Source organism: Gymnodraco acuticeps, unplaced genomic scaffold (genome assembly GCF_902827175.1).
Source record: "Gymnodraco acuticeps unplaced genomic scaffold, fGymAcu1.1, whole genome shotgun sequence".
In the NCBI taxonomy this organism is placed as follows: domain Eukaryota; kingdom Metazoa; phylum Chordata; class Actinopteri; order Perciformes; family Bathydraconidae; genus Gymnodraco; species Gymnodraco acuticeps.
Genome location: NW_022991311.1, coordinates 25,466 through 37,500, shown reverse-complemented (window position 1 = coordinate 37,500; position 12,035 = coordinate 25,466). Strand labels below are relative to the sequence as shown.

General features: G+C 40.6%; 1 protein-coding gene across 2 annotated transcripts in view; it reads left to right on the top strand.

Annotated features, from left to right (window-relative positions):
- The window catches only part of clip3 (CAP-GLY domain containing linker protein 3), a 34,317-nt gene that overhangs the window by 16,824 nt on the left and 5,458 nt on the right, over positions 1-12,035 (top strand). The window contains exons 8-12 of one of the 2 annotated variants that reach the window (XR_004571537.1): positions 2,805-2,855; positions 4,400-4,536; positions 7,049-7,204; positions 9,559-9,690; positions 10,045-10,168. Coding sequence is in view for 1 of the 2 variants with exons in the window: in XM_034240262.1 (XP_034096153.1) it covers positions 2,805-2,855; positions 4,383-4,536; positions 7,049-7,204; positions 9,559-9,690; positions 10,045-10,168 (617 nt within the window). In the remaining variant the exon portion in view is untranslated. Of the gene's footprint in view, positions 1-2,804; positions 2,856-4,382; positions 4,537-7,048; positions 7,205-9,558; positions 9,691-10,044; positions 10,169-12,035 lie in introns of both variants that reach the window. The other variant, XM_034240262.1, reaches the window with a different exon arrangement.

Below are 12,035 nucleotides of genomic sequence, written 5' to 3'. Positions count from 1 at the left end.
TAGGTAGTTCACTTCAGAAACACTTGTTGTTATATTCCATGGAATGCTCTTAACATCCCGATAGCGATGAATATCTGAAGCCGTGGCGCTGTAAAAAGCACGACCAATCATCTGAGCCGGCTAAAGTAACTGGATGGCCTACCTGCCTGTCAGCCTTCCATCTGGGCACAAACTTATCTCGTGCCCTCATTGGTCATGTGCGCGTTCGTGTGTGTTGGAGGAGGGGCTCTGTGAGGAAGTGGCTGGTTTCTCCAAAAGTACCTACCCCACCTTTCAGTCACAGCTTGTAATTATGCCTTTACAAGCTTAAAAGTTGCATTTATCTTCTGCATTAGTTTAATATTCTAAAAACCAAGACTTTGTTTATTTGAAATCAGATGAAAACAAACTGTCACGGACCCTGCTGTGTTATCTATGATTACTACACGCTTTTCATTCATAATGTCAGCGGGAGGGAGGGGGAGCGGCGCTGAGGAACAACAGAGTGCGGGAGGGAGGGGGGGGTGGCGCTGAGGAACAGCAGAGAGCTGACAGGTGTCTGTGTAGACACTCCTCTCATTGTGCGTCAGCAGAGGCTACAAGTGTCTTAGGTTCAAGATAGACAACTAATGTCTGGGTTAGTGTTCATGACTTCATGCTTATGTCATCTTAATGGTTAATCTCAATGCACACACATTTTCCGTGCTTTCCAAAAGTTTAAATAGTTTTATTCCACTGTTAAATAACCTGTTCAACACAAACATGCCACTTGCTAACATTTCTGTGAACTGGTATTTGTTTAGTGAGCTTATTAGAGGATGCTCCCTGAGAGATTGTAACATGTCAATGAAGATGTCAGACTTAGTATATGTGTTAATAATTACATACAATACATGCAATGTGTGTGTGTGTGTGTGTGTGTGTGTGTGTGTGTGTGTGTGTGTGTGTGTGTGTGTGTGTGTGTGTGTGTGTGTGTGTGTGTGTGTGTTCCAAGTGAATCTGCGGCCCCCTGGTGGCCAGAACAGAAATGATGTGGCCCCCCTGCTCTAAATCAACCTCATTAAGGAAAGATTGTCAAGTTAGGTGGAGGTCAGAGGTCACTGAGGAACACAGGATATTAGGTCTGTGCTCAACATGTATTTTACTGAGAGGAGAGACGAAAGGGAAGCTGGTATTTTAAAGTAAAAATAGGAAGAGACAACCAGTTCCCGAAGATATACAAATCAAAACGATTAAAACTATGAGTATCACAAAGTAATCTAAAAGTCACTCTAAAGCAAACATTTCCCAAATTGGGATCAATAAAGTACTTCTTCTCTTATCTTAAATCAACCTCATTAAGATATGTATCCAGTGTAATAACTAATGGTTTAAACAGATAAAGGAAATAATGTGTCACTGGTATGTTAAGAAAAACAAGAAGGAAACAACCCGTTCCCAATGACATACAAATACACTGAATAAACTGAAACGTTGACTTTAAATAAATGTATTATGTCGAAAAATGTCACATAACTGTTCTAGGTTTTAATTAACAATCAAGTTGAACCTAAAATATATTCATACTTTTTATTTAACCTTCATATTGTTGCTTTCAGCTGAGCCATAGTTGAAATCGTTCAATGTGTAAGTTCAGTTTGAATGTCATGTACATCGGGTTAAATAAATATCCTGAAGAAAAAAGATCCATGAGTGGTGGGGTACAGATACAAAACAACACTAATGCGTTAAGCGAACAAAACATATACTCAGAATACTTTTTGACTTTTTTGCGCTATTGTAACTCTGCTACGTTGCTGTTAATCGGGAGCAACATTTTCTTTACTATTCTCTCTTCACAGGTCCGAATCGCACCACTTGGGTTACCAGAAATACACCCAGAACGTGTGAACAGCCCTCCAGATCGCACATGCTTTCATAGTGTTTTCAGAACACGTTACACAAATGATCCACATGCAAAGTGGTGGAGGTGACAAACAGTGTTAATGACGCCAATAGAGCGGAGCAGGGATGATGGATTTTTGTAGGCCGACCAGGAAGGAAGCTGCCGGTTCCCTCGACAAAAAGCAACGGGATTTCTCCATAGGATTTGGAATATTGTAAAAAATAATGTCTGTGGAAAACGAACCTGTTTGATGAATGCACGTTTTGTTCAGCCGGATAATCTCCACATGTCTACTTTTATAATGTTCTAATCATAAATCTAATGTCCAGAAGCTAAATGCTAACGTGATGCTATAAAGGAGCTACAGCGAGTCCAGCAGCACGACTTCAACGTCACTCCAACTTCAGATCCATATTCAAACTCACAGACTCTAAATGGAACGAGTTGAAGCGTTGGTTTGAACACTTTGCAGGAGGCAGGGACTTGCTTTCAAGCAGAACAGAAACTAACTTAGAGGAGTGTTCACGTGTTCGGTGTAATGACGTTCAACGTCCTCCACGACTTCTGTAGTCCTATTCAGCCACTTGGTAACAACCATCGTTTTTTCAGACACGTCAACTCTTCAGAAATCACCAGTGGGGTCACTGCTGATGATTTAATGTCGTAGAACAAAACGTGATCCGTGTCTTCAATGTGTCTCAACCACAGACCTTAGTTCAGCTACTTTCCTAAACCCTATGGAGAGATCCCATTGGCTCTGAGACGAGGGAACAGGAAGTGGAGAAATGCTGACTCACCTCCTGGTTTTAGGACGCACTGCACCGCTCTATGGTTGCTGGTGTTCCCTTCCTGCAGGAGAGAGTAAAGTGGGGGTTGTTTAGTGTGATGGCTGTTTGTCCTCCACCCCCCTGTCTAAGCTCTTTATGTCCTCACTGTGTAGCTCCAGAGAGACCTGAGCAGAGACGACAGCCCGGCGAAAAACCTCCGACAGGTCGGTCAAACCGGGGAAGAAACAAAGTCTAACTCACTGACTGACTCATTTTAAGGGCTCCTATCATGCAAAATGCACTTGTTGATGTCTTTTATACATTAATTTGTGTCCCCGGTGCGTCGGGAGACTCACAAAGTGAAAAAAAACCCTCTCTCTTTTCCTCCGTACCCAAATCTCTAAAAACGGGGGAACAACGGAGCTGATCCAGATGTGCGTTCGATATAACGTAATATCTGAAATGTGGACCCACGGCCCAATCAGACGCGATGCTATCAGAAACAATTTTGGACGTAATATGGTCTTTGTTTACATTAGCAAGCATCGCTAACACTCCGAGCTAACCTGTAACTTTTTTAAGCCACGGACCCAGAATCAGCACTTTAGTAACATGGCAGATGGATATGAGGCTGGAATGGGTGATCAGTTTTGTATTTTGAGCAAAACTTCATAGACATGTTTTTTATATATTTGAATAGATCTGAGACCTATAATATATGCCTAAAAATAGCATGATAGGAGATCTTTAAAGGGTCCCCTATTTTTACGGAAGAGACATGAGGAAGAGGGGACACATGTTGATGTAGAAGAGACGTGAAGAAGAGGGGACACATGTTGATGTAGAAGAGACATGAAGAAGAGGGGACACATGTTGATGTAGAAGAGACATGAAGAAGAGGGGACACATGTTGATGTAGAAGAGACATGAAGAAGAGGGGACACATGTTGATGAAGAAGAGACATGAAGAAGAGGGGACACATGTTGATGTGGAAGAGACATGAAGAAGAGGGGACACATGTTGATGTAGAGGAGACATGAAGAAGAGGGGACACATGTTGATGTAGAAGAGACATGAAGAAGAGGGGAAACATGTTGATGTAGAAGAGACATGAAGAAGAGGGGACACATGTTGATGTAGAAGAGACATGGAGAAGAGGGGACACATGTTGATGTAGAAGAGACATGAAGAAGAGGGGACACGTGTTGATGTAGGAGAGACATGAAGAAGAAGGGACACATGTTGATGTAGAAGAGAGACATGAAGAAGAGGGGACACATGTTGATGTAGAAGAGACATGAAGAAGAGGGGTACACATGTTGATGTAGAAGAGACATTAAGAAGAGGGGACACATGTTGATGTAGAAGAGACATGAAGAAGAGGGGAACACTGTTGATGTAGAAGAGACATGAAGAAGAGGGGACACATGTTGATGTAGAAGAGACATGAAGAAGAGGGGGACACATGTTGATGTAGGAGAGACATGAAGAAGAAGAAGGGGACACATGTTGATGTTAGAAGAGACATGAGAAATGGGACACATGTTGATGTAGAAGAGACATGAAGAAGAGGGGACACATGTTGATGTAGAAGAGACATGAAGAAGAGGGGACACATGTTGATGTAGAAGAGACATGAAGAAGAAGGGACACATGTTGATGTAGAAGAGACATGAAGAAGAGGATTTTGCAGAATAGGTGACCTTTAAACAGCAGGGACGGTGTTCCTCTTGTTTCCATCCTAACTCAGGTGTTTGTGTCTCTCAGGCTGGGCACTCTGAGGTTCTGCGGCACCACAGAGTTCGCCAGCGGTCAGTGGGTCGGCGTGGAGCTGGACGAGCCGGAGGGGAAGAACGACGGCAGCGTGGGGGGCGTCAGATACTTCATCTGCCCTCCAAAACTAGGTACCACTGCTTCTTCATACAGGATGATAGGATCAACAAAGATATTAACAATGCTCTATAATAACCACAGGTGGGAAGTAGTGAAGTACAAATACTTTGTTACTGTACTTAAGTACATTTTCTAGTATCAGTACTTTACTCCACCACTTATTTTTCTGACCAATTTTTACTTTCTACTTCTTACATGTTGAACACAAATACCTGTACTTTCTACTTCTTACATGTTGAACTCAAATACCTGTACTTTCTACTTCTTACATGTTGAACACAAATACCTGTACTTTCTACTTCTTACATGTTGAACTCAAATACCTGTACTTTCTACTTCTTACATGTTGAACACAAATACCTGTACTTTCTACTTCTTACATGTTGAACACAAATACCTGTACTTTCTACTTCTTACATGTTGAACACAAATACCTGTACTTTCTACTTCTTACATGTTGAACTCAAATACCTGTACTTTCTACTTCTTACATGTTGAACACAAATACCTGTACTTTCTACTTCTTACATGTTGAACACAAATACCTGTACTTTCTACTTCTTACATGTTGACAGTGGCGTTTTTATATGTACAAAAGTGGTGGGGCACAAACAACTTAGATGTCTATAAGCTTCTGCAGTGAGGTTCATGGCTGGTGAGGCTCTGACTCTTCAGGTTTACAAATATTATATTTTGACCGAAATCAAAATATAATATTATTTTCAAAAGCTTTTTTAGTCTGATGCGTCGCATTCATTTTAAACAGACAGTTCAACAGAAGGATACCCAAAAAATGTAATTTTATCATTTAAATATTGAATTGTTCTCTCTTAGTAAGATCCCATTTTCAATAAAATTGCAGTCTTACCTTGACTTGAAGATGAAGTCCATTTGCCTAACCCTCTGGACAACAATCTCTATTACTTTTTTGTAAAAGTCCTCCCTATCTTCTTGTAGTTTCAAAAGTCTATCATAAATCTAATCGATAGATTTATGATTCGAAAATTATAAAAGTAGGGTAGACGTGTGGATATTATCCGGCCGAACAAAACATGCATTTATCTAACAGCTACGTTTCCCACAGATCTTATTTTGAGCTATTTTCTAAAATCCTATGGAGAAATATCATTGCTTTTTTGTCGAGGAAAGCCATGCGCAGCTTACTTCCTGGTTTTAGGATGCGTCACCTCTCTCTCCTCCTCTTCACACACCACACTTTTCGCGGCACACGTACTTACAGCCAATCAGCTCTGAATGATGTGAGATGACGTATGGTGGGGATGGCAGCTCTATGCCCCTATGGTCATACTTTTTTGCCACACATTAAATAGGAAAATACTCTGAGCATGCACAGTGTAGTTTTTACAGTCACCGTTCACTTAGACAGGGAGAGGGAGGGGCAGGATCGGGTTTTGTCCCACATGGCTCTAAACAGCTCAATAGGCACACACTGTAGACACTAATTAGAAGAACACAGACTAAAACAGAAATATACAGACGAATCAGATGATTAAACATGATCTTAAAATATATTTTATATATATTTTAATTTATTTTTTCCATTTTGTTGTAATCATTATTTTTAATACTTTCTGCTGACACTAGGTGGGGCTGTACCTGCCCCTAATGACCAGTCGCCACTGCATGTTGAACACAAATACCTGTACTTTCTACTTCTCACATGTTGAACACAAATACCTGTACTTTCTACTTCTTACATGTTGAACACAAATACCTGTACTTTCTACTTCTTAGATTTTCCAAACAGGCTGGTTCCTTTAGTTTGGTGGCGTGATTATTATTATTTAGAGTCATTGCGTGTATCGTTACAGAATATGAATACGACCGTCTGTCCTTGGACCCTCACATCAGAGGGGGTCGTATTCATAACATTTGTGATATTGGGCTATATAAATAAACATTGATTGATTGATTGATTGATTGATTGATTGATTGATTGATTGATTGATTGATGATAGGATTAACATGAATGCTGCTGCAAGACCAGCTCAAGCAGGATGACACACATTACACCAATTTTAAAATCCTTACATTGGCTCCCCACCCATTTTAGAATTGACTTTAAGGTTCTGGTTATTACATAGAGCCCTGCGTGGAAATGCGTGGAGTATATATGTGACCTTCTCCATCCTTACATCGCCAGTAGGTCCCTTAGGTCTTCAGACCAGGAACTACTGGCTGTCCCACGGTCTCGTCTACAAACTAAAGGTGGCCGTGCCTTTCAGGTGGAGCTCCAACACTGTGGAAATTCTCCCTACAGTCAGTCTCTGTAGAAGCTTTTAAAAAACTACTGAAGACCCATCTTTTTACATTGGCTTATGTTCCTACTTGAGATGTGTGTGATGTGTTCTGTTCTTATGTTTGTTCCTTTCGGGACTCTGTGTTTGGTTTTTATGTTAACCTTAAATGTCTGCCTCACGTTGTGATTGTATTCATGTTTCTGTGGTCTTCATTTGCACTTTGTGAATTTGTTGTTTTTTTGCTAATCTTTTCCGCTTGCAGGGATTTTTGCCCCGGTGTCGAAGATTTCCAAAGCCGTGGATCCGGTCCCGCCCTCGGTCACCTCGACGCCCCGGACCCCCCGCATGGACCTGACCTCCCGTCTGACCGGGAAGATCAAGAAGGAGAAAGGGAAGAAGGACAAAGAGAGGCAGAAAGGTATTTAAGTTAGCTAAATGTGGCAGTTTGAGAGGTGGGAAGTAGTAGAGTACAAATACTTCGTTACTGTACTTAAGTACATGTTTCTGGTATCAGTACTTTACTCCACTACTTATTTTTCTGACAACTTTTAACTTTGACTTCTTACACTTTGAACACAAATACCTGTACTTTCTACTTCTCACACGTTGAACACAAATACCTGTACTTTCTACTTCTCACATGTTGAACTCAAATACCTGTACTTTCTACTTCTCACACGTTGAACACAAATACCTGTACTTTCTACTTCTCACATGTTGAACTCAAATACCTGTACTTTCTACTTCTCACATGTTGAACTCAAATACCTGTACTTTCTACTTCTTACATGTTGAACTCAAATACCTGTACTTTCTACTTCTCACATGTTGAACTCAAATACCTGTACTTTCTACTTCTCACAGTTGAACACAAATACCTGTACTTTCTACTTCTCACATGTTGAACACAAATACCTGTACTTTCTACTTCTACATGTTGAACTCAAATACCTAGTACTTTCTACTTCTTACATGTTGAACTCAAATACCTGTACTTTCTACTTCTTACATGTTGAACTCAAATACCTGTACTTTCTACTTCTCACATGTTGAACTCAAATACCTGTACTTTCTACTTCTTACATGTTGAACTCAAATACCTGTACTTTCTACTTCAACATGTTGAACTCAAATACCTGTACTTTCTACTTCTCTCATTTCCAAACAGCTGGTTCCTTTAGTCTGAATGTGTGTTTGATGCGTGATCATTATTCTTTAGAGTCATTGCGTGCCTATTGATTTGAACACGATCCGTGTATCCATCATTTCCTGGTCTTCTCTAAAGAAGAGGGACCAATGGAAACGTTGTCATGTTGCCGTTGTTCAGCATGGAAACATTCATTAGCTAACAATGACATTATTGTTCTATTAATATAAAGGGAGGTCAGGTACTCTTTAAAGCAGCTGCTAGTTATGGGTACTTTTTACTGAAGTACATTTCAAAGTTCTTTACTTTGACTTGAGTAAAGAAGTTTAGTCAGTACTTCCACTTTTACCAGAGTACTTTTAAACACGAATATCTGTACTTCTACTTGAGTAAAGGATGTGTGTACTTTTGCCATCTCTGTAGGTTTGTACTCACAGTATACTCACCAGTCTAATGCGAAAAGTGCTAATACTGGTTGTGTAACTTGGAGCTACTTCAGTAAATTCTGGTTAAGATAAGAAGTACTTTATTGATCCCAATTTGGGAAATGTTTGCGTTGCAGCAGCATCAAAAGACATGGCATCGCACAATACAAAATTAAAAGAAATAAACAATCCAAAATGTAAACATCTCTATAGAAATAAAATAGCATTAAAAAAAATAAAATATCAAATATACATTTGAATATACGTTGAATTACAAATTGACATAAACAAAATATAAAGCAGGATATTTTATATACATGAGTATGTGAGGAATGGAATATTAAATATTAGATTTAATTTGGTTGCCGGTAGAGAAGAAAATGGGCATCCAATTACCAACAAGGAAATACACAAATGGCACATTTCCACTGCAGCGCGTAGCACGGTTTCCACTTGGCCTAGTACCGGCTAGCGGGTCCTAATTCACAGTTTTTCTGGCCCCATAAAATCGTGGTTCTAGGGCCAGGAACAACCAGGCTGAGTCGGGCTGAGTATGCTAAACTAGAGAGAGAATCGCTGGCAAGGGGGCTACAACTACAACAAGATGAACATATTTGACCGTGATTTAATTGTAATACACGTTTCAAAATTATGCCGAAGTAACAACATACTGATACCGGTTAGTAAGAACCATGAATTAATGCTTTGAAAAGTCTGCAGACAGACGGCAGGCGAAAAACCTTTTTAAAATGCGTGTTTTCTAAATGGAGATTGGCTAAGCTAACGTTGTATATGCTCCGACCGTCCACACTCACAACAACGGCCTATACAGACATAAATCAACCAGCGACTGTACTCGCCATGACACAGGCAGTCTGTGGTTTGTACTTCTGTCTAGTTTCTGACAGATATGAGGAGCTGTGAGCTCTGAGGGCTAAGAGCTAACGGCTGATGTTGGTTTTGTGGTTCACATTGAAGATGACATCACTGCTCCGCCTACACTGCATTACTATAGTTACTGCCCCAGCTGCTAAACTGTAATGGAAACGCAGCATAAAGTGAGCCTGGCCTACCAAGGCCTCGCTATACCATACTAAACCGTGCGAGGCCCTGCAGTGGAAAAGCGCCAAAAGTTGCCTCTTCTTCTTCTTCTTCTTCTTCTTCTTCTACTAATCCCCTGATTTCTGCCGTGTTTTCCAGCCCAGAAGAAGAAGGCGTCGCTGGCCAGTCTGGACCCGGACGCTCTGAACGTGGAGGTGGGGGATCAGGTTCTTGTTGCCGGGCAGAAACACGGCATCGTTCGTTACTACGGGAAAACAGACTTCGCTCCAGGTCTGAATCTGAGCTTTATCCTGCACACTGGGAGATAGAGACACTGTTTAAGATAACAAGATGTTTTTGCATTTATATTCAAAAGAGTGAGTTTAAAATCCTCAATAATTGGACTAAAACAGAAAAAAATGCTACTATGCTATGTTAAAATGCATTTGATAAGTTACTGCATTAATAAAAATAATCTAATATTATATAAAAGCAACATCAGTGGAAACGCAGGACTTTTACTTGAAGCTAAGTGTTTTTTTAATGACACTTAACTGAGGCTTTAATCCAAAAAGTCTCTTTCTTCAGTCCTGAGCAGCTTTTCCTCCTCAGATCAGATCTCAGTTTCTCTCCGTCTCTCTGCAGGTTATTGGTTCGGTGTCGAGTTGGATCAGGCGACAGGAAAACACGACGGCTCGGTTTTTGGAGTCCGGTACTTCAGCTGCCTGCCGAAATACGGAGTGTTTGCTCCACCATCCCGCGTCCAGAGGTGAGACGCCACGACATCAGCAGGAGAGGACTCTTTAAAGTAGAGACACTACATACTGATATACACCTGAACATCAGCAGGAGAGGACTCTTTAAAGTAGAGACACTACATACTGATATACACCTGAACATCAGCAGGAGAGGACTCTTTAAAGTAGAGACACTACATACTGATATACACCTGAACATCAGCAGGAGAGGACTCTTTAAAGTAGAGACACTACATACTGATATACACCTGAACATCAGCAGGAGAGGACTCTTTAAAGTAGAGACACTACATACTGATATACACCTGAACATCAGCAGGAGAGGACTCTTTAAAGTAGAGACACTACACGCTGATATACACCTGAACATCAGCAGGAGAGGACTCTTTAAAGTAGAGACACTACACGCTGATATACACCTGAACATCAGCAGGAGAGGACTCTTTAAAGTAGAGACACTGATATACACCTGAACATCAGCAGGAGAGGACTCTTTAAAGTAGAGACACTACATACTGATATACACCTGAACATCAGCTGGAGATAACTCTTTAAAGTAGAGACACTATATACTAATATACACCTGAACATCAGCAGGAGAAGACTCTTTAAAGTAGAGACACTACATACTGATATACACCTGAACATCAGCAGGAGAGGACTCTTTAAAGTAGAGACACTACATACTGATATACACCTGAACATCAGCAGAAGAGGACTCTTTAAAGTAGAGACACTACATAATGATATACACCTGAACATCAGCAGGAGAGGACTCTTTAAAGTAGAGACACTACATACTGATATACACCTGAACATCAGCAGGAGAGGACTCTTTAAAGTAGAGACACTACATACTGATATACACCTGAACATCAGCAGGAGAGGACTCTTTAAAGTAGAGACACTACATACTGATATACACCTGAACATCAGCAGGAGAGGACTCTTTAAAGTAGAGACACTACATACTGATATACACCTGCACATCAGCAGGAGAGGACTCTTTAAAGTAGAGACACTACATACTGATATACACCTGAACATCAGCAGGAGAGGACTCTTTAAAGTAGAGACACTACATACTGATATACACCTAAACACCAGCAGGAGAGGACTCTTTAAAGTAGAGACACTACATACTGATATACACCTGAACATCAGCAGGAGAGGACTCTTTAAAGTAGAGACACTACATACTGATATACACCTGAACATCAGCAGGAGAGGACTCTTTAAAGTAGAGACACTACATACTGATATACACCTGAACATCAGCAGGAGAGGACTCTTTAAAGTAGAGACACTACATACTGATATACACCTGAACATCAGCAGGAGAGGACTCTTTAAAGTAGAGACACTACATACTGATATACACCTGAACATCAGCAGGAGAGGACTCTTTAAAGTAGAGACACTACATACTGATATACACCTGCACATCAGCAGGAGAGGACTCTTTAAAGTAGAGACACTACATACTGATATACACCTGCACATCAGCAGGAGAGGACTCTTTAAAGTAGAGACACTACATACTGATATACACCTGCACATCAGCAGGAGAGGACTCTTTAAAGTAGAGACACTACATACTGATATACACCTGAACATCAGCAGCAGAGGACTCTTTAAAGTAGAGACACTACATACTGATATACACCTGAACATCAGCAGGAGAGGACTCTTTAAAGTAGAGACACTACATACTGATATACACCTGAACATCAGCAGGAGAGGACTCTTTAAAGTAGAGACACTACATACTGATATACACCTGAACATCAGCAGGAGAGGACTCTTTAAAGTAGAGACACTACATACTGATATACACCTGAACATCAGCAGGAGAGGACTCTTTAAAGTAGAGACACT